General features: G+C 38.0%; 1 protein-coding gene across 1 annotated transcript in view; it reads left to right on the top strand.

Annotated features, from left to right (window-relative positions):
• SPOCK3 (SPARC (osteonectin), cwcv and kazal like domains proteoglycan 3) overlaps nucleotides 1-22901 on the top strand; it is a 215418-nt gene that overhangs the window by 76260 nt on the left and 116257 nt on the right. Inside the window, exon 3 of the mRNA XM_063424260.1 lies at nucleotides 16831-16945. Coding sequence (XP_063280330.1) covers nucleotides 16863-16945 — 83 coding nt within the window. The 5' untranslated portion in view covers nucleotides 16831-16862. The remainder of the gene's footprint in view (nucleotides 1-16830; nucleotides 16946-22901) is intronic.

Here is a 22901-nt window from a genome sequence, read left to right on the forward strand (position 1 = left end):
GTTGTGCTCCTCAAACTGGCTATTGAAAATGCTAACGATGACTGTAAACGCCTCTTGAAAGCCCTGCCCCCAGAACCTGAGCCCACACTGCTTCAAATGATAGAAGCCTGCAACCGCCTGGGGACATTGCAGCACACTACAGCAGTGACCTACCAAGCTGTGGGACAAGGCATAGCCCATGCTTTTGCCGCTTTAAAGATAATACCCAAAAAGCAGTTGGTTTGTTTCAGCTGTGGGGAGCCCGGGCACCTTAAAAAAGACTGCCGAAAGGCACAAAACCCGAGAACACCGAACTTGTGCCCTCGCTGCCGGAAAGGTCCTCACTTTGCTAATTCCTGTCGCTCTAAATTTCACAAAAATGGCCAGCCTTTGCAGGGAAACTCATCTCACAGCACGGGATGGCGAAGCGTGAAGACACAAGTCCCACAGCCAACCCAGCAGCTGTCGCAACCGGAACCAACCTTCAGCTTCCAGCCAGTGCAGGCCCTGCCCACCGGACCATCTCCGACCTACGTCCATCAACCCCAGGGAGTGCCGGACTGGACATTTCAACCCATGATACAGTAACGTTGACCAATTCCTCAGTGTTTTGTCTCCCCACAGGAATTTACGGACCTTTGCTACCAGGTCACCATGCTTTGCTTCTAGGTAGATCTTCGACCTCAGTAATAGGATTGTTTGTTTTACTGGGAGTTATTGATTCTGACACGGTTGGGGAAATAAAAATCATGGCTTGGACCCCACAGCCCCCCTGCGTGGTCCCGGCAGGGACCAAAATAGCCCAGCTTGTATTTTTCCCAGCAGCCCCCTTATCCACACCCCCGATAACTAATCAAAGGGGAGGCGGGTTTGGTTCAGCAGGGGTACCACAAATTTTTTGGACGCAGCGCATAACTCCTGAACGTCCTACGTGCCGATGCAAAGTGTCTCTGAGAGGGAAAGAGTTAATTTTAACCAGACTCATTGACATGGGCACAGATATTAGTCTTATCTCCCAAAATCAATGGCCTAATGACTGGCCATTAATGCCTGTCCCCCAGGTCCTCTCAGGGGTGGGTGAAAACAGTCAAAACTATCAAAGCCAACACCTGGTACAGATCACAGGGCCTGAGGGGAGGGTGGCAACTGTCAGGCCTTATGTGTTGTCTGTGCCTCTGATTTTGTGGGGGAGAGATGTTCTATCTCAATGGGGAATTTTTATGCAGTCAAATTTTGTATAAGGGTCATTGGGGCACGTGACACCCCCAAACTGACTTGGAAATTCTCTGATCCAGTTTGGGTAGACCAATGGCCCATGTCATTAGAAAAACTGCGGATATTGCAAGAACTTGTACAGGTACAGCTGGAAAAGGGACACATAGTCCCATCTAATAGCCCTTGGAATTCACCCGTGTTTGTAATTAAAAAGCGGTCTGGGGGGTGGAGGCTGTTGCATGACTTGAGGAAAATAAACAAGGTAATTGAGGGAATGGGGCCCCTACAGCCAGGCCTCCCTTCCCCTTTTATGATTCCTAGAAATTGGCATCTAACAGTAATTGATTTAAAGGATTGTTTTTTTGACATTCTGCTGCATCCAGATGATGCACCCAAATTTAGCTTTTCTGTGCCGAGCATTAATATGCAGGCACCACTAAATCGATATCATTGGTTATCACTTCCCCAAGGAATGCGAAATAGCCCAATTTTGTGCCAGTGGTATGTGGCAAAAACCCTGAGCCCGATACGGGAACAAATGCCTGATGTTCTGTTGTATCATTATATGTGTTATAAATGCCAATACAATATTCCAATTAAAATAATAATTTTGTTTTTTAACAAAAGATTAAATTACAGAATTTTGGTAAACCCATCAACAGCAGAGATATTTGACAATTTTTACCCGGGAAAATGCCAAGGGTTAACCTTGAGACACAGAACCTGGCCGTCTGCTGTCTCCCCCTAGGTTCACAAATTTGCCGGGTTCGGGGCTTGGTTTTTATACACTTTATTCTGCCCTTGGCAATATTTCCTCATTTTCCCCTTTGTGTCCAAGCTAGCTATTCAAATTCATGGGTGTCTCTGGCTCAGCTGAAAAGAGTCCCCTCTCTCCGGTAAGGTGTTAATTTCTGGTTTCTGCAGATTTCCTGGCTGATTAATGGTCCCAGATATGGATGATGATGCTTGATGCTCGGTGAGGGTGTCGGCTGGTGGTGTTGATGGCCCTGCCGCCTTATCTTGATGGGTCTCCTCCTGGTGATTGAGGAGACTGCCAGTTTTCCTGTAAACCTTTTGTCTATTTCTGAATGTGAGCTTCTGGGGTGGTGCCTGCCTTTTCATAATTTGGTTTAACAAAATGTTACAAGGTATCCTGAAACTTATACTTTCATACAACACATATATATACAGTTTTTTATAGTTTTCAATTTATCATTAACCATAAGAACATGAATTAATCATTTCACATTTTTCACATATGGATGATATTCTTATCTCTGCAGAAACTGTGGGTCGAGTGGAGGAAGCAGTGCAGGCTGTCTGCCAAGGTGTTACCTCAGCGGGCCTCACCATTGCTTCTGAAAAGGTTCAAAAGGCATCTCCCTGGAAATATTTGGGCTGGCGAATAGGCATGCATTCTATTTCTGCACAACCCTTGCAAATTTCAGTTGAAATCAACACATTACATGATGCTCAAAAATTGCTGGGAACAATAAATTGGGTATGTCCCTTGCTTGGGATTTCAAATGCAGATTTAGAGCCATTGTTTGCCCTCCTGGGAGGAGAGCCCAACCTCTTATCACCCAGACGCTTAAACAGAGAAGCACAAATTGCGCTTCAAAAGGTAGCTGATGCTATCGCTCAGAGGCAATCAGCCAGATGGGCTCCAGAACTGCCATTGTGGCTAATCATTCTGAACCCTAACAAACAGCCTTATGCCTTAATATTTCAGTGGGACTCAGAAAAACCAGACCCTCTGCTAATTATCGAATGGGTCTTTTTGCCTAACAATATTCCCAAGACTATTTCCATGCAAGATGAGCTTATGGCCATGTTGATTTTCAAGGCTCGTCAAAGACTGACCTCTTTGGCTGGGAAAGATTTTGATCGTATCTACCTCTCACAATGTTTTATTTGAATTGGTTGCTACAGATGTCTGAAAATTTGCAAATTGCTTTAAAGAATTACCCAGGGCAGATATCTATCCATCCGCCTAAACACAAATTATTAAGTTCGTCTTTTAATTTAATCCCCAAGCCAAAGAGAAGTGAGACTCCTTTGCAAGCTATGACAATATTCACAGATGGGTCTGGGAAAACCCATAAATCAGTGATGGTATGGAGGGACCCTGAAGCTGGAATTTGCCAATCTGATATTGCTGTTGTTGAAGGGTCTCCACAAATAGTGGAACTAGCTGCCATGGTCAGAGTGTTTCAGAAATTCAGCACACCTTTTAATTTGATTACTGACTCCGCATATGTTTCAGGTATTGTACAGAGAGCAGAGAATTCTGTTTTGAAAAATGTTAAAAATGACATTCTTTTTTCCTGGTTAAAACTGCTGGTCTCCCTGTTAGACCAAAGGACGGCTCCTTACTTTGTGATGCATATCAGGTCACATTCCAATCTACCCGGCTTTCTCACTGAAGGTAATGCCCAGGAAGACTTGTTAACCTTATCAGTGCAGCATGTTTTGCCTAAAAAAATAGAACAAGCTAAACAGTCACTCCTTTTTCCATCAAAATGCTGGGGCTTTGGTAAGACTTTTTAAATTAACTCCAGCATAAGCCTCTAATATTATTTCTATATGCCCTGACTGTCAGTGTTGCTCCCTTCCTAATGTGAACACAGGGGTCAACCCAAGAGGTCTACAGACCCTGCAAATTTGGCAGACAGATGTGACACACATTCCTGAATTCGGCCACTTGAAATTTGTGCATGCTTCTACTGATACCTTTTCAGGTGCTCTGTTTGCCTCAGCTCACACAGGAGAGACAGGGAAAGACACCTGCCGTCATTTCGCTGCTGCCTTTGCCACCTTAGGAATTCCGCAACAGATTAAGACAGATAATGGACCTGCATACATTTCCCGTAGAGTTGCAAACCTCCTTATGGTGTATCACTAATAAAAGAGGCATACCTCACTCACCCACAGGACAATCAATTATAGAATGCGCCCATGGCTCTCTCAAAAGTCTTCTGTTACAACAAAAGGGGGGAGCCGGGGACACTCCTGCTGAAAGATTATGCAAAGCCCTGTATGTTTTTAATTTCTTGAATTGTTCAATGACAGACTTAAATCCCCTCAAATTATTAAACTTGCTACTGTTGTCAGAGCTTTTCAAAATTTTTCTCTTCCTTTTAATCTAGTGACAGATAAAGTTTATGTTGCAAAATCGTGAAGCCTCAGCTGTAAAAGAAAGTGTAAAACCTGCAAACAGATGATAGATTTGAATAGCTGAATAAACTCCTAAGAAGCTGAAGACTCCATAAATAAATTAGAAATTTAGTTAAAATAAGCTTATATGTATTAGACATTATATTATGTATTGTTATAATTATTCCTTTTATTTTAGTGTGTTTAAACTAAAAGTAGAATCTGGATCTTGGCTAGATAACCTGTTTAGTGGCTGGGGTTTGACACCTTGGCTAAAAGATTTTCCTAGGATAGGAATGCATGTAATGATTTTAATAATAATTGTATTAGTTATGATACCTTGCTTGCTTCAGTGTGTGCAGAGATTAATTAATAAAGCCATCAAAGGGGTGTTCTTGGTTAATACAGAAGGGGGAGATCTGGGAATACACAAGACAGAGAGTCAGACTTGATTAGCATAGCTAGTTTGATAACCAAGATGCCATGGCAGGAACAAACAGAACTGTGAAAATTACAGGAGATGGGATTAAACCTGCTTACGGGAAGAGAGAAGATGGAATCAACTTCTGCAAGCAAAGAATTGTTGTAAAATGCATGAGTTTTCTGTGTGATTTTTAACCTGATTATTGTAGTAGAAATCATTAACCTGTTTGAAATAGTATATAAGCTTTTGGGAAACCTGAGTAAAATCGAATTCTGATCACCGAATCAGTCTTCCGTCTCTCATCAATCGCCAGTAGTGTTGGATTATATTTGTGTAATTATAGTAATAATTTAAGTAATTATATTTGTGCTCCTGTTCTAGAATACTAACAGAATTCTGTTTGTTTGTGTTATTTTCTCTGTCTTCAAATAATTGATTTAAAGAGGTTCAGAAATTCAGCCTTATCATCGATTTATGTCTGTGATTTTTTCAAACATTTATTGGTTAGAGAAAAATATGGGAGCATTAGAAACCTCCAAAGTAGCTTAAAATTTCCCTTGGGAAAACATGAGGTTTGGAAGATTCTGTTTTATTTGTATATTTAAGTTAAGAACTCATGCCTTTTTAGTAGGACATCTGACAAAAAACAGGCATGCAGTCTAATAAGTCTTTTGCAGTCAAGAACAAAATTATTAATATTTTGAATGTCTCTTTATATCCATTGGATAAAAGATGATCTAGAAAACCAATTTTGGGAATCTGTCGCATTCAAGTGATCTATCTTGAGGCAAAATGCAGCTGGAGCTATGGGAATGCTGCAGTACAACAGTTTTAAGCTGAGAATACTATGAACAAATGCAGGAAATATTCCCATTACACATTCCCTCCCCAGGCTTTGGAACTTAATATTTACTGTGAATATAATCCCCCTCCTGTATGTTGTTTCAAAGTGTATTGCTGCCATTTTAAAACTGCTGAGAATCTTGTTACTTTTTTAATTGCTCTGAGAAAGGCTTCAGGGACTTTGTCTTTTCTGATAGCACCAGAGGCATAAATACAATGAAGAAACAATGCAGGGGCTTGTAAACAAGAGACCAAGATAAAAATATGTTGCGAAGATAGTGTTTATTCAATTTCAAAGACTTTCTCCACAATGGATACTGACTTGCGAGGGATATTTTTTTGTTATAATATTAGAAAATTTTGTAGTTCAAGGAACTGGTAGTTGTGCATATTATAAAAACGAGTGTTATTAAATTTAAGCCTTCCAGTCCCTAAAGGAGCCTACATGAAAGCTAGTGAGAAGGGACTTTCTACAAGGACGTGTGATAGGAAAAGAGGCAATAGCCTTAAGCAGGAGGAAGCTAGGTTTAAATTTGATATTAGGAAGAAATTCTTTACTGTAAGATGGTGTGAGGCACTGGAACAAGTTGCCCAGAGAGACTGTGAACATCCCTAGAGGTGTTCAAGACTAGGCTGGATGGGGCTCTGACTAACATGGTCTAATGGAAGTTTCATTGCCAGCAGTGAACAGGGGCATTTGAACTAGATGATATTTAGGATCCCTTCCAACCTTAATATTTCATGATTCTATGAATAGTGTTTTAATTAATTCTTCCATACTTTAGCACATTTCTTACGTTAATGGTTTAAAGTGTGTCAGAATTGCTCATGTAGACAGATCTGTGTAATTCTATTTGTATTAATAAGAGTTTCTATATGGAAATACATGTCCAAACATGCTAGGAGGGTAGCCCTTACTATGAAAATGTATAATGGTATTTATTCCTGGGCTGCAAGATCTATTTTAAAAGATGGAAAAATACTACAATTTACATTGCAATCCACCACCACCATTTCTTAAAGCAACATCTGACATTTGTTTGAAAAAGAGAACTTATTCTCATTGAACTCATTTGCTTATATCCTTAGAAGATAGAAAAACATATTTAAATGTTTTGAATGTATATTTTATATGTGTATAAATGTATATAGACCACTGATAATTTTTTTTCTATAAATACCACAATGTAACTTGTTAATGAACAATTATGTGGGGCAGTTATTACTGTTGGAATAAATCTGTGTGTTCTATTAGATATTAGATATTTAGTTACTGCTAAAAGGCAAGTTTTGCTCCTTCAGTGGTTTTAGAAATAAGCAAGTAGAATGTTTTGTGTTTAGGACCATTCAAAGTTGACTATTTCAGTAGCTTTATCAATGCTTACTCAAATTAACCTCCCCATACACACACAATATTTTCTGACACATTTTCTTCATACACCACTTTTACATCAGATAAAAATATACAGAATACTTCTGGTGCATTTTATTTTTAGACTATACATGGTAGCAGAGCTTGCAGGGTGTAACTAGTGAATAAAATTGCATATACAAAGACACTGCTGTAATTTTGTGAAGTGGAAAGGATGTTTTCCTTTGCTCAATAGAAATACTTTGGAGGAAAAGTGGAGTATATTCATGTAACTGAAAAAAAATGCAGCATGACATTTCTGTAGAGGTTGAACACCCTGAATGTGTAGTTGGTTTGTAGATGTATTTATAAAATTTCTTGTAGACCATTCCATTGAATTATTTTGTGCTTTTGTAGTATTAGGTTATATTAGATGTCTGTTTACAGCAGGAATTTTGTAGATACTGTTGTACACCTAAACCATATTTTGAAACTATTTCGCTTGTATTAGTTTAATAGCTCTGTGTATTTCATCTACCTAGTTCTATAATAATTTGGGTAACTAAGGATATCCAGATATATGCAAACATATCTCTATAATTTGCAAATATATTTCTGTACAGTGAACTGAAATAATTTAGAGTCATATTCAGTAAAATAATTTGATTCACTCATTTCCAAGCCCTGGGAAGTCATAAGAGAGTTTAATGAAGATCCATTAGTTGAAGACTGAAAGCAGTTGTGTAGAATTAATTTTGCTGCATTTGATGTGTGCTCTCATGATCTAGTTTTTATAGAACTATTGATGTTTTTAAACTAGAAATATATATCCATCACTTTCATGATAAATTGCAGTGCTTTACAATTAAAATGTATCACATAGCACTTTAAAATGCTCTCTCAGATAAATAATGGTGTCTTTGTAGGAGGACATTGAGTTTCAAAAAGAGCAGAACTGTAAAGCTTTTAAAAATATTTCATGTTTATTTACTGTTAAGACTAAACTATATTTAATCTGGTGAACAGTTTCCAGTTTCAGGTATTCAGGTATGTTTAGGAATCCTGCTCACTAATGAAGTACACTAGATCCTAAACAAATTCCCACTGCTTTATGATACTTTCAGCTAGCCCTTGCCTGGAAAGATCTCTTGTAGATGTTTGAGGAACGCTTTCATGGTGTTTTATCTTAATTATCCGATGCTCTGTTTAAATGATTCTTTTATTATTTCTCTTTTACAAATTTATCTATTGTGGTAACATCACAGAAGTGCCTTGCCCTGTACAATTCACAGACTTGGCTCCTAACTCAGGTTCACAGCATAATACACATCTGCTTCGCTAGTTATGGCTTGCAAATTCTTTCAATATTTATTTTGTGGGATCATTGAATGAATTCTAAATTTTATCGCTATTTTTAAAAGAGGCTGTAGAAAGGATTTTTATTGAGGCTACACTGAGCCCATAGTAAAAGATTTTGCTTGCCTTCAGTAGCAGTCTAAGCCCTTATTCCTGCTGTCCTGACACCTTTACTTTATGCCCTGATGTTATGTCTAGAGTCATCATATTGAGGATTATTATAAGATAAAATAAGAAGTGTGTTTTTTGTTTGTTGGTTTTTAACATGGCCAAATCCTGGATTCAGGTGGCTGTTCAGACCCACAAATAGTTGTGTCAGAAAAGTGGAAATGCGTTGCAGGGTGATAGTGACTGTCCAGAGGTACAGCACCAGAGCTTCTTGAGCTGGCAGCATGCTGAGAAAAGGGAGTGTGAAACTGTTCCCTTGCAGCTACAAACCTGCTAAAATTTAGTCCTGCAAATCTCTCACTTTAGAAGTCCAGCTTCTCTCCACTGTGCTGGCATGTCCCAGACAATGGTCAAGTCCTACAAGCACTGCATACCTGAAAATATTTTGGTGTGTACTAGGACTGCTTCTTCTTTACAGGCTCACTGAAAGGCCTAATTTGCTTATGTTTGCCACAGAAATTCAATATGAAGGCATGTAAAGCAGCTAATAGTGGAATGTATTAAGAATATGAAATTGGAAATAACATTAGTTTAATGGTGAGGGAAAAAGAAATAGTTTAATAAATCCCTTTAGAAGAACCAAACAATAAGCAAAGACTGTAAAGAAGAAAAAAAAGCTGTACATAGTTTTACTTGAATAGAAGAATGAAACCTGAAATATTAGAAGTTGCCTTTTTGACCAATTTCTTCTTGTATTTAAAAACCTGTTAATCTTTAAAATTACAAATATAAAAATTGTTAAGATATTCTTTACAGAATTTTTGTTGAGGTTAAAATTTCAGTTTTACTGCAAGTACATTTCCTGGTCATTTTTGTTATTCCAAGCTTCTTCAAAATGCAGATATATTTCTGATGTATTAGATACTTAATATGAATAGTCTGTTGAATTCTGGTTTAGCTGGTTTAAGAAATTCAAAAGCTGGAGTTGATTACAGTAAAATGAAATTATGATTAAAGTTTTCCCTAAGTAACTTAAGAATACATAATGAAATACAGAAATTAGTGTTCTCCAAGAGACAAAAATAGAATCATTAAGGTTGGAAAAGACCTATAAGATTGTCGAGCCCAACCTTTAACCCAGCACTTCCAAGCCCACCACTACCCCATGTTGCTGAGTGCCACATCTACACATCTTTTAACTACCTTCAGGGACAGTGGCTCAACCGCTTCCCTGTGCAGCCTCTTCTAATGCTTGGCAATCTTTTCAGGGGGAAAAAATTCCTACTATGCAATCTTAAACTTCCCTGGTGCAACTTGAGGACTTTTCCTTTCTGTCCTATCACTTGTTAGCTGGGAGAAAAGACCAACTCCCACCTCAATACTCTCTCCTTTCAGGGAGTTATAAAGGGTGATAAGGTCTCCCCTGAGCTTCCTTTTCTCCAGGCTAAACAACCTCAGCTCCCTCAGATATTCCTCATCAGCTCTATGATCCAGACTCTTCCCCAGCTGTGTTGCCCTTTCTGGACATGCTCCAGCACTTCAATGTATAGAGGGCCCCAAAACTAAACATAGGATTCGAGGTGCGGCTTCACCAGCACTGTATCTTCTAGCATGTTCTTTTGCAAGAATAATCATCTTGGAGAGTGAGACAATAGGTGGGAGAATTTTCAGGAAGATGCATTTCTGCTCTTACAGGTCTGCAGATGTTTCTTGGTCCTTGTTGCCCAATTTCAAGAACCCAGAAGTCAGTTCTAACACAGCTAGCATGTTTCTAAATTATGATCTAGTGTATTTAGGGAAGGATAATATAATGCTTAACTGTTTGTTGGTGATATATCACTTGTGAATGTTCAAGTAGTCTTAAGGTGTTATTTCTTTTCTGCCAAATCAAGAAAGTGAACACTTTGCTATAAAAACAAAAAAGTGCTTTACTAAAGCTGTTGAAAACTTAAAAAGTATGCCAGGGAAGTGTGCACTTGCATTTCTCCTTGTCTTAGTGGGTTTGGGTATCTTTGCAGAATATTTGAGAGTTCCTTATTATATATAGAAGAAACTCAATATAATTGTCTTAATTTTGTTGGCACTTACATCAGTCTGAGTCTGAAATAACTGTTTTTCAGCTATTTAAATAAACAGGATCATTTCTGAATTGTCACAGATAATGATAAGGGGGGCATTTGATTGACTACATGGAATTTCTCATTTACATCTCTTTTTGAGCTATGTGTAACCTATTCTCTTGTAAACTTTGAAGTAATGCCCAAAAGACAAAACACAAAAAACGGGAATTGTTTTGAAGCAGAGATGATAGATAGTTGTGAGGGGGAGAATTTCTTATAATTTAGTCACTGCACAAGTGGCTTAAAAAAGTGTGAGTCAGTGAAGATGACTGTTTTAAAGAGAGTGGAGAAAGAATGAGTGAAGTATTTGAAGTTTTGAAAAAGAGACTAAGCTTTAGTGGGTTTGTTCCACAGGATGAACAGAGACTGGCAGATTCAATTTTATATTTTTAGCACTTATTTTAACTTATATTATCAAAACCTAGAATACCAGGTACCGTGTTATGAATCAGTGTAATGGCATTTTTATGTCCTTTTTAGAAAATTTGCAGCAGTGAGCAAAATGGAAATATGCAGTACTTTGTGTCATAAGGTTATAACCAGTGTCAGATGGTTATAAATTTGTATTAGATGTTTATTTGTTTATCAGAACTTTTGTGTAGCGTAACTACAACCATTGCAGGGCAGCTAGAAACTCGGTACTGACGTCCCAGAGCTTAGTAATATAGAACAGTAGGAACAGTGGTGCTTTTTTACAGAAGCCTGATAGAGACCTTACACAATTGTCCTTGAGTCATCAGTATGGAGAGTTTGGAGCACTCGTGAGAGGAGAATTTCTTGGGTAGAAGCTACCTCCATACACATAACAACTTTAATTATTGAAGCACTTGCTCACAAGTTAGAAACCAGACTAGACAACCAATGATGTTCAGGGATTTGAATCTGAACTTTCAATCACTTCTTTGGCCACCTACAGAAAAACCTCCACTCTAGCCGTCTTACTGAAGTTGTATATTCATGTGTCCAGATGGAACTAGTGTTCAGGAAGATTCCTCTTGTGAACATCCAGCTGTAGTTACCTATTCTGCTTTTTATGCTATATAGTGAATCTTACATGGCAAATACAGTCCCTGGGAAAAGAAACAAAAATTTGAGATTCTTCTTTTTCAGAATGCTCCCATCAAGTTACTGAGGTAAGCTATTTCTTGTTTATTCTCTCATTTTTATTTATAAATTTCAGATTTCTAGCTGCCCAGTGGTTCATTTTCATGTTGAAGTTAAAAGGTGTTTTTTCTCAGTACATGTTGCATAGTAAGAAGGGCTTTTCTTGTTACAAATCCACAGCAGTGTGGGTTCAAACCATCTGTGACTGAGGAGGATTTATATGTGCACATGCAAATTTTGAATGCTGATCACTACAATTTAGGCAAAAGATAACCATTACCACTGTTAATTTTAATTAAACATTTATCTGAGCTCCCTGTTAGCTGACAATATCAACTGAGTGTTTATGTGCTCTGACTTGTTCTCCTCCCTACTGTTACTGGGAATTGTGGTGCTGGGATTCTACAATTATCAAGACCCACAACACTTGTCAGTGAGAAATCCTGCTATAGCAGGCAAGAAATTGTCATCTTTCAAAATGCAGAAGTAAGGATACTCATGGTCTCTCGGTACCTTTGGGAATTGTGTGATTTATCAAGGAGGCAATGAGTCATTCCCTTCTACAGCTCTGTGTGCCTTGGGTTATAACCTAGGCATTTGACCTGATTATTGATATTTTAGTTAAAACTTTTAGATAATTTAATTTTTTTCTCCCTGCATTGTCAAACAAGAAAACTTTGTAGGCAAAAAAGTCAAGACTTGCCTTTTAAAGTAGTGGAATTAAATGACTCATGAGATGTGCAAAGCATAGCTAAAGTTTTGGTAAATGGAAACAAAATATGTAGTTGCTTCTTATTTTGCCCATCAGAAATGAATCAAAACATTGGAGGAAAAAAATAGACTTTAAGTCTGAAAACTTTGTCCTTAACCTTTTTTTCACCTTTCATTTTACTTCAAGTGGAAAGTAAGGAACATGTTAGAATGCACTCAAAAGATTGTGGAATAATGATAACTTACTCTGATTTCTGCCCCAGTGCTACCATTAAGAATATTCCTATTATATTCTCTATAAAAATGATGTTCTGACCAATGTCAGTTTTCAAGAATGCTAGCTGTAAATTACCTTACAGAAAAGATGACAGGAAGTTTTTCTTAATTGCTTTCCCAAATTTGAATTATAAATAAATAGATCCATTAGTAAGAATTGAATCAAGTTTTCAAATATTAATTGCTTCCTTACCATGTGAGAAGAACAAATCCATACTAATGGAAAGTCAGCAGAAGTTCCTAATCACAGAGCGACTTACTTGTCATTTACAATATAAGTTCTTAGAGAAATAGTAGATGTTAAAAACAATTTTTACCTTTGATATGCTTTTTGTGACAGTGATATTTTTCTCCTTGTTGAAATTTAGTTAGAATGGCATTTCATGGTAGTGTAGCCAGATACATGGACAAATGTAAAGTAGGCATGCAGACAAATAACCTGTAGCAAGTATACTTTTCTGAATATTAGAAGCTGTGTAAAGCTGAACATTATCAAGTTGTTAAAGCTAAGATCAGACCTGCATCTTTAGAAGCTGCTTGTATTCGACATTGTAGGAAGTCAGCTGATACAGTAGTAGAGATGATTTCTGACAAGATTTACATAAATACATTTGTTACATCTAGAGTCTCCTTCCTGTAGTGCAAACCTTTACCAGTTTTTAACAGCAGTGTAATTTTGCTGTACAATTGATGTTTTCACTTCAATTATGGGAAAGCCTCTAATTTTCATAAATATGATGATATTTTAATAATTGGATAAAAACTTGGATTGATACCTGTTTCACGTTGAAGATAATAGCTATGAGGAACACATCAGTCCCACTGGGGGATTTTGATGCTTGTGATGATTTTGGTGGGAATATTGTACTTTTTCAAAGCTGCTTATTTTGGCAGAAATGGAAAGAAACATGCTGTGTTGTCTATGCAAGTCTGCATATTCTGAATAAGGTGGAGGACTGCCAGGAATGTTTTGTTAGGGATAGCTAGAAGATGGACTGAAGAAGTAAAGACTTAGTGCCATGTATTTTGTGATATAAATGAGTTACATGCTTAGCAGAAATCTATGGTACTTTTCCTGGTATAAATTTATGCATTTTCATATTAGTTTAAGCTATTTAGGATGACTCCTTGTAGAGACCAGACACATAGTCAGACATGTCCCTGCGTTGTAAGGGGATTACCGTTCTTCCTCAGCATGAACAACTTCAGACCCTGGTTTTGAAAACTGTTTTTCTTGTGGCTTAGCCTTTATTTCTCATGAAAATTATTCATTTGTCAGTTCTAAGTATCAAATAAAACAGACTCAAAAGATAGGCAAGCCATTTCCATGCTTTTGTAAATATATAATTTTTTTTAGTCCTTTCAAAGCTGGCAAAATCGCTAATGCAATCTGATGTGGGTGCTATGTACTTTATAGTGTAGGATTGACTAGAGCATCTGATGTTCAAAGAGAAAAAGAGGAAGACTCATAGTGGTTTCCATGGTTTCTAGCAACATTTCTTTCTGTGTTCTTTCTTGTTTTTATCCTCTGGCATGTTGTTAATCCAGGCAGACATTGACCCTTCAATTAGTTCATTTTTTCACGTTCCAAAAATTTGCAGTTTTTTATCAGTTATTTATCTGATCTCTCCCTTGCCGTTCAAAAAAAATTTCCAAGGATATACATTCTTCTCTGACTTCTGCATCAGTAAAACTTAATTTGGTAACTAAGAAAGTTTCATGAAAAAGTACTGGGAAAAGGGAGGTCATGCATCACATGTAACGCGAGGACAAAACACTTCTACAGGGAGCTCATAGCTAACAGAGCAAGTTCAGCAGGTCATGGAGTGAAAATGTGAATTAGTGTCAGTGGCAAGACCATGGGTGCTGGACATGCTTTTGAATATAAAAATGGTCTTGTGATTTTGGCACCCATGGCTCTGCTGGCTTATTCACCTTCCTTAGTGAGTATATAACTCACCTGAGGTGATCAAGGGTTACATACAGGGCATGATAAGCACTGAGTGCAAATAGTAAAAGATTATATTACTTATATCAGTAAATTATATGTCTTGGTTTCCATTTGATACCCATCAAATTGTTGTCTTTATGACAATGTGGGAAATTACCATTTTTCCTTATAAAGTTGGGTTCTGCCTGTAATATTTTGCCAAAATGTAACACATTGCCAAAAACGTATTTTATGGCTAGCTAAATTTGATGGAATTGTCAAAACATATCTTCAGAATCCCAAGAACTTTGGAAATGAAGCAACCATTTCAGTGGGAATGGTTACATGATCTCCCATGTTCATTCTTTTTCCTGAAACCTGTTTCCTACTTGGTATTAAACTCAGCATCCTTATATGATTCCAGATTTCTGTTACTCATGGGTTTTTTTATTACTTCATTAACCTATTCTACTTTACAGAAGAGTTATCTGAAGATAGACCATATTCCAGTATCACTACCTTAGTGTCTCCATCAGGGAACATTCTGGGAAGAGGTACTTGGACCAGTAGCTTTAATGATTACTAGTAGCTGGCATTACATTCTGCCTGACTTAAAGCAGAGAAAATATTTTAAATGGAATCTAAAAACTGAAGTAGATAGGAGAAGGTTATGCTCCACTTAGTTTTGACTCTGACTCTCTAACCCTAGTTCAGTCTTTTTTTTTTTTTTTCTGCATTGCTTCCCATTTGTATAGAATTGTTGTAATCAGATTTATTCTGGATTACTTGTAGTGGTTTCATGGCTAGTTTGCTGTAGAAATAAAAATGTGTGGAAGAAGAATTCATCTTTTGATGCAATTAACAAAATACTTCTTTTCTGTTGGCATTGAATTATTATTATACTAATGATTCCATCACTTTTCTGCTTTGATGATAATATGATGTATTTGCTTTGCACAGATGAATGTATTATAAAAGAAAACTGAAAAAGTCACTGCTCAGACTACATTTAATTACACTTAGCACTACATCATCTTGTGTCAGAACTGAAACTAATGATCAGCTCGGTTCTTTTTTTCTGGGTACATGCACGGTTAGCAGGCTTGGGTTATATCCTCTGTCAGGTCACACAGAGATGTGGTTAAAAGATTATTTTGGTTGTGAAGTACAGAAGAAATTTCTTTCAGAAAATATATATGGAAATGTATGCTCTCAGGCCCATGGTGTGATTGTTTGGAATGTCCTGTGCAGGGCCAAGAGCTGGACTTGATGGTCCTTGTGCGTCCCTTCCAACTCAATATTCTGTGATTCTGTGCTATTTTATAAGCAGATGCAAGAAATGGGGAAAGAGCATTTCTGAAATACAACTGAATGCTGGACAGTAATAAGCTAATGGGAAGAACACAGGAAAACTGAATTCCAGTTGTTCATAGCTTTTTTGATGTAAAAAATGATACCAATAGGGGTAAAATATCAGTTTTGGAATACTTAGATTACTTGAAAAGGCACCATGGAGATTGGAGAAGGGAGAAATTGGTTGGCCCTTGTGAGAGCTTAAATTGGCAGATGCTTTTCTATATTATAGCCATGTAGGCATGGCTACTTCAGAAAAATGCAAATTTAATAGTAAGCAACAAACTCCATTATTTGGCTTTTCCAGTATTATAGCCAGAAATTACTCTTTGAAGTTGGAATTGTGCTTCAGAAAAGACTATGGATAATGACTAAAGGACCAGCTAAAAAAAAACAAAAAACAAAAACAAAACCACAAAAAACCCCAAAAAACAAACAAAAAAAACCCCCCACAAAGCAGAAATAGAAACCTAGAAGGGGAGTAGAATTTATGTTTAAAGATGGAGTCACACAAATCACTCACCTGCATATTTTAGTTTACATTTTCTTTTACTGAAATCTCATCTGAGTAATAATTTCTCAGTAAATTCACTGTCATTGTTCACCACAATGTTGAGTTGGTAGAACCCATTTGTGTCTTAGTAAGCACTTAAGGGAAACTGCTTTCAAGGTGGCAATACCATCATTTGGGGATGGCAGTCAGAGAGTGGCGATTGTTAGAATATAGCAGGGAGTATTTACTTACCTGCACAACAACTGTATATTTTCCTGGTTCCTTTCAGTCCAGCACTGTACAAGCAGCAGGCCAACCCCCTCCACATACTGAGTGGGTTTTATGTGTGGTGTTGCTTCCCTAATTTCATATTCTAGATAACAGTTAACAACTGTCTAAAACTATTTTCAGCTTTAGGTCCGGCTAAAGATCCATGTTTGAAGATGAAATGTAGTCGCCATAAAGTGTGTGTTGCACAGGATCAACAAACTGCAGTTTGCATTAGTCACCGAAGGCTTATGCACAGGTAAGTACTTCAAGAGTTAATCCTGTAGACATTTTTGTAGTGTTCATGACTGACTTGTAAACTATAAATCCATTATAATTAGTTTAATTACTTAACATATGAGCAGAGTAGAAGTGGGCTTTAGGAGTCATTATGTATACATAGCTTGATTATAATATTTACTATTTGATTTGTTTTAACTAGAAGTTATACATATGTAATATTGCAAGCTGCTGGTACAGATACACTTAGGGAAATAACCACTGTGCCAGTACCAAATGAATAAAATTATTGTGATAGTATCCTACTGCTGTACATTACCTCTCAAGGTTAACTTTCCCTGAGATTCTCCTTGGGGTTGCTGTTCCCCAAGGTAATAAGGTTTTTCCCCCAGGGTTGCTGTTCCCTGGGAGTTTCCTCTGGGTTGCTGTTCCCCGAGGTAATAAGGTTTTCCGTCTTCTCTTTGCCTTAAGTGTTTCACACCAGAGGTAGAGACGACAAGCTGAGTCCGCCAGTGCATGTTTCCAAGGTTGTTTATTCTTCATTATCTCTCAGTTCTTTTTCAGCTCTGCCAGGCCTCCCTGGCAGGGTACCTTATCTTAGTTCTTTCTCAGCTCTGCGAGGCATCCCCAGCAGAGCAGGACATGCGGCGGACTGGGCCGGATCAGAGAGCCCCGCACCTTATGTACAGTACCCCTGACCCAACCACTGTCCACAACGTACTTTTTATTTACAAAATTGTACCAATACCTACTACCTATGCTAACATGTCATTTCTACTCTAAACCAATCCTTGAGATCCAACTCAGCAGAAAATGGGGGACGAGAGCAAGAACAAGGAGCACAGGGGCCACTCCCCAATTCCTCCATCTTGCCTCTTCAACCCCATATACTGAGAATCCTAGATTCTACATTCACATTCTATGATAAACTAACTACTACTTATTTTGAATTCTCCCAGCTTGTGATTCTTCATACAATGTGGGCATTCACTCCCATGGACAGGGATCAGAGGTAATGTCCTCCTGGGCTCTGTGTGAGGCTGGTTGACCCCCTTGTACAGATCCCAGACCCCCCTGTCCGGTCTCCAAACCCTCCAGGGTGGCCAGAGGGATGTTCTAGACTCCAACAATTACCTTGACATCATCACTTCTTATATGAAGCTAGAGAACTCAAAACTGCCTGCTGAAGTGTAGGTAACAGCCTGATACAGTGTAAGTTGTTTGAGATTAGTGGGGGTTTCTTCCCCTCTTCTTTTTCTCCTGTGCATTCTGATTTACTTTGCATGCTGGACTGGTTAAATGTAAGAAGAAAATATATAATAAATTCATGTATTTTTGTGGCTTTATCTGAGGCAGAAATATGAATATGTAGGACCTGAACCGTACTTAGTATGGTTGAATATGTAGAACCTGAACTTAGTTGAGTCATGACTGTTGCGTGCTAAGGAGATGGAGTCATATTGCATTTTCGACTTGAGATTGTTCCTTTTTTTCCCACTTTATTATGGGAAACTGGACACAGTAGAATGTCTAAATTTCAATAAATTGATTTAAATAAGTGTCTGTTAAAGTGCTTTACTCAGTAGTGGCTGAAAAGAGCTGAGGAAAATAAGACTTCCTTGTGTGTTGGAAGAGGATCATTTCAAGTACAGTTTTATGAATGATACAAGGAATGTTCTTCAAGTGTCTAGGTATGTTAAATACATCCATCTGGAGCTTTTCAAACAAGCAAGATAGTACATAGTGAAAGGAAAAGTTTGAACTGTTCTCGATCTGCAGCTGTACTTAATTAACAAAAAAAAATCAACAGTATTTGTGGAGTTACACTGTTTATATTAATTTCAGTGTAGAGCTAGACATTTTAGTTTGATAAGATACTATATATGGTGCAAGAATTATTATCAGACAAAGGTAGGTAGCCTGATTTCAACTGCATATGAAGTGTCAGGAATATATGAGTGTTAACTGTGAAGAGACAACATAATTCAAAATTTCTAAGAGGTATTAGATGTCATGGAAAACAATGACAATAATGACATTTCCTAGTTAAGTATACATGCAGTAGGTGACGACTGAAAACTCTTTTAGATTAGATGAAGATGCATATTCTGGTTGAATTAAGAAACTTTTTGACATCAACCTTCATCCCTGTATTATTCCTCCCACAGTTCTTAGTACTCTTTTAGAAAGGTAATATTTTAAAAGACAAACTTGCCTGAATATAATGCAGTCAATAATGGGAACCTTTGGAATGGCGGCAACTTGATGATCATGAAAAGAACTGTAAATCTGGTCTTGTAAAGTAGATTAAGCAATTTTCTACCTACCTGTGCTGAGCCAGGGTGGGGTTTTCCCAAGCTTAGATCTCCCTTTTCCCCCAGATTGCCAAATACAAGAAGTAATTTCCTTTGTGCTTTCTTTCTAAAAAGGTTTTTCTTCATGCGGTTTCTGACCTTTTTGTAACATGGTGGGATTAAAGTATGAATATCATAAACACAACAGTCATGTCTGCTGGATCTCTTTACTACTATGGATTTTCTTTGCCCAACATGTTATTCCTTCACTTGTATCTACAGTTTGCATACTCATCAGTAGGGCCATTGTTTCCCAGAGTTCCCAAAGGACTAGTCCACCCTCTATGAGTCTTGGTAAAAATTAGATGAGAAAGCATAACTTGACAGTTGATAATATAACCTATCTACCAGTATCCATTTCTAATACATCATTTGCGTGTAATCTGTTGTGAATAAACATTTACAGAATTTCATCCCAGTAATCCTTCGTTTTGCTTAGTTTGTGTGTATGCACATGTGGTGTTCTTCTAGGATCAGATAATATAAATAATTAAGAAAAAGCAGTTGGGGATGTTTTCTGAAAAAACAGTTGAGACCTTTTTCATGAACTACTGGGAACTCTTCATAAAGAATTTGCCCATAGATTTTAATTTGGACATATTTGCTGTATGTATACATCCATAGATGTTCCAGAGATTTTTCCCAAGACTCTTGCACAGGAAAAGTAGTTTAAATATATGAATTGATACAGTGGCAAAGATGATCCCCAAGAGACACTCAGGGAAGAAGAGACTTTGCACGCTTCCAAGATAAATAAAAAGTTTATGGGCACCTTTGTGCTACCCCTGGGGAAAGAGGCAGCTTTCAGTTACAGCTGAATAGATTTTTCTGTACTGTCATCAAGTTGAAATACACTGATTTATAGTGGAATTCTCTATTACTGGAAGCAGCATTCCCAAGCAGCCCTATTACCTAGTTCATAAATTTCTGTTTATAAATTCTTTTACTTTCCTTAGGTAATAGCATAAACAGAGAAGTTGCTAATCAGTGAAGTCTGATAATTGTATCAAATAGAGGACTCAATTTAGTAATTTCTTTTGTGGTTTGTAAGAAATTAACTTGCAGAAAAAACAGATAGGCAGATGTTGTTCAGTCCGTGCTCTCCTAGGTGTTCTCTGTACAGTACAATCTCCAAACTATTGTAGCCAAATTTGGATTACTGAGGGCCCCTCAGCAGCACACAGTGAAGCATGGGTGGATATCCCAGCCACCTGCAAGGCTGGTAGTGACATGATATGGTAGTGACATGACAAGGTCCCAACAGGATTAATTAATGTGACAGCACATTTTAGTGATGATTCTACCTGTTCTTTCAGAAGTAGTAAAATTTCTATTAACTTGGGGATCTCAGCATTGTGATCTTGCTGCAGTGTGCTTGCATTTGTATGGTTTCAAAACCAGCTACTGTGTCTCACTTTCCTTTTTATGGAGTTGTGGGTCAGGCAAGCCTATGGTTTTGCTCTTTCCTCAGTTTCCATGGCAGCTGAGATCATGGTCTCCCCTCAGTCTCCTCTCAAGGCTCATTTCCTTTTCTGGTAGACTGCCAAGATGGCAAGTCCTAGCACACTCCTGCAGGCCCACACCACAAGAGCTTCCTTTATGTGTTGTCCTGTTGCATTCCCTTGGGGAATGGTTTCTCCCCCCTCAGAGACCCCTAGAGCCTGTAACCATGTAGTTTAACCCTTCCTCCCCTTTCTGACCCTATTGGCTGTGTTCCAATTATCCCTCCCTGGCAGAAGCTTAGATAAGGCCCTCTTCTTCCGCACTCGTCCTCTTTCCCTTCTGGTAACCACCTGGAATAAACGTCTTGAACTACAGCTGGGGGTCAGAGCCTCTTTTGGATCCTTTGTCCTGTCCATGAAATATTCCTCCAAAGCCCTCTAAGGTCTGAGCTAGCATTGGAACATTGGAGGGCCTACAGGGGGATTTATTTCACTGTCCTGGAAAGACTGAATAGCATTTGACAAAAAAGATGAAATAGGTGTTGTAGATCATTGGTTGTGAGAATACTTGGAAGTACCAGGACTTTGAAAACACAGGGACGTGCTTAAAGGAGCAAGGTTTTTGTTGGTAGCAGGTAACAGCATTTGCATCTCTGCTGGCTCTAACTGTGTTGGAAACTGTGTTCTGTGTGCTATACACTTAGCTCTATGCTGTGAAAGAAAGATAATGTACTTGAGGGGAAAACATGCAGGATATGTATATAAATGTTGGTCATATTATTCCCATGTGGATTGCTGTGGAAAGGCAGTATCTGCTGGCACTTGAATGCATCATAAACAGATAATTCAAACTATGGTGTAAAACAGAATTTTCATTGATTCTTTGAAATTTAGGAATTTGTCATTAACTTTTCCTTTTGGCTGAATGGTGTTTTGCTATCCCATTGTGCTTTCCAGTTTATCTTTATTGGTCAAGTGAAAGGGCTTTATGGGGAAAAAACCCATAAAGGGTCTTTACATGAAATAATGAAATGTTTTGGAGTATGCCTTATTCAGTTATAAATACAACTTGCAGAATATGAAAACAAATATTGCTTATACTGTGATGTGTTGATTGAGAGTGTTACAGTGACAGGCAGGATATTCATCACACTAAGAGGAATCGTCTACTCATTTTAGTTTCCAAGCTCTTCACTCTCAGGAGATTTAGTTATTTGCATCTGCGGTACTAAGAATCTCTGGCAACTATGAGTTCACCCCTGTGAGCTTGGGGAAGAGGAAAGAAGTTATGTGAGTTTTCTGCCAGAAGACAGTTGGAGAGGAATAAAAAGGGAAGAGTCAGAGCAGAGGGCTGTAGGTGGTAATGGACATTTCATAATGCCCACAATGGAATGTGTACTTTTTGTATATTGAGGGCAGCAGGTGGTAGAGATAAATCCTTAAATCTCCATGTACTTCTTGTTGCTACCTTGAGCGAGGAAAGAAAGGATACGTGCAGACACTATGACATGTAGGAGCTCTTTAAGGCCATGCCCGCTGATTAACTAACCAGGCTCAGAAAACTGGAAAAGTTAGTCCAGTGGTGACCTATTTACACATCCTGATGAATAGTGTGTTAACTTTCTTTTAGATTTGAAACAGAAAATTATGATATTGACACATACTGTAGTTTTCACTAAGACTGAATGCTGTGAATAATAGGCTGCAGAACTAAACTAAACAGTGTATAGGTGAAGTTCTAAGCCAGTAGGTTAGCTGCAGATGAAGAGCAAGAAAACCTGAAAAAAGGGGGGAGGGTTGCTATGCAACAGAGAATTTTAATGTAAGCCTAACAGTAAACATGGGACAGTGCCTGTGGTTTCAGGTGAATTACTTTTATTGGAATCCTTTCTGTACTCTGTGTTTGTCAAAAATATTTAAGTGCAACACTTAAAGGTGAAAGAAAGAAGAGGAGGTGTGGGCTCTGTCTTCAAATGCTTCTCTTTCCTTTTATCTCAAATCCACTGCAGGAGACAATTTATAAAGGAGATGAATTCAGTTGAGACCTACTTATTGTACAGCCCATTCCTAGATTTGACTGCTTACAGCTGGAAACCGGTGAAGACTCTCTCAACATGATTTGTCTACAAGTTCAGAAAATTAGGAAATTGCGAAAGTTTTGGGCCAAAAATCATGTTCC

Source organism: Prinia subflava (genome assembly GCF_021018805.1).
Source record: "Prinia subflava isolate CZ2003 ecotype Zambia chromosome W unlocalized genomic scaffold, Cam_Psub_1.2 scaffold_2cwr_NEW, whole genome shotgun sequence".
Taxonomy (NCBI): Eukaryota; Metazoa; Chordata; class Aves; order Passeriformes; family Cisticolidae; genus Prinia; species Prinia subflava.